The sequence below is a fragment of the Habropoda laboriosa genome, unplaced genomic scaffold (assembly GCF_001263275.1).
Source record: "Habropoda laboriosa isolate 0110345459 unplaced genomic scaffold, ASM126327v1 scaffold816, whole genome shotgun sequence".
NCBI lineage: Eukaryota > Metazoa > Arthropoda > Insecta > Hymenoptera > Apidae > Habropoda > Habropoda laboriosa.
The window spans coordinates 158,572-158,844 of record NW_017101002.1 but is presented as its reverse complement, the minus strand read 5'-3'; the positions used below and the strand labels follow the sequence as shown (position 1 = coordinate 158,844).

General features: G+C 28.9%; 1 protein-coding gene across 1 annotated transcript in view; it reads right to left on the bottom strand.

Moving 5' to 3' along the window:
- Nucleotides 1-10: 10 nt before the first annotated feature.
- LOC108577830 (POC1 centriolar protein homolog A) overlaps nt 11-273 on the bottom strand; it is a 1,731-nt gene continuing 1,468 nt past the window's right edge. The window contains exon 5 of the mRNA XM_017941038.1: nt 11-262. Within this exon, the coding sequence (XP_017796527.1) occupies nt 11-262 (252 nt within the window). The remainder of the gene's footprint in view (nt 263-273) is intronic.

Below are 273 nucleotides of genomic sequence, written 5' to 3'. Positions count from 1 at the left end.
ATATAAAATTTTATTTTTTTATTTTTTCTTCTAATACTGATAAACGTTGTTCTAAAATGGTCACAGCATCACTTAATGATTGCACTTGTTCATTAAGTGCATCTACTATTTTACTGGAATATGCATCAGAGGACTTTTTAGGTAAGTGTGATATATTCACAATGCGACCCTTTTCAAAAGGTCTTTGGTTTCTCATACTTATTACTTTATATTCTATATTCTGATTTAAAACTTCAGCATCTGGTACTTGACAATGAGTTTTCTCAGTTTGTA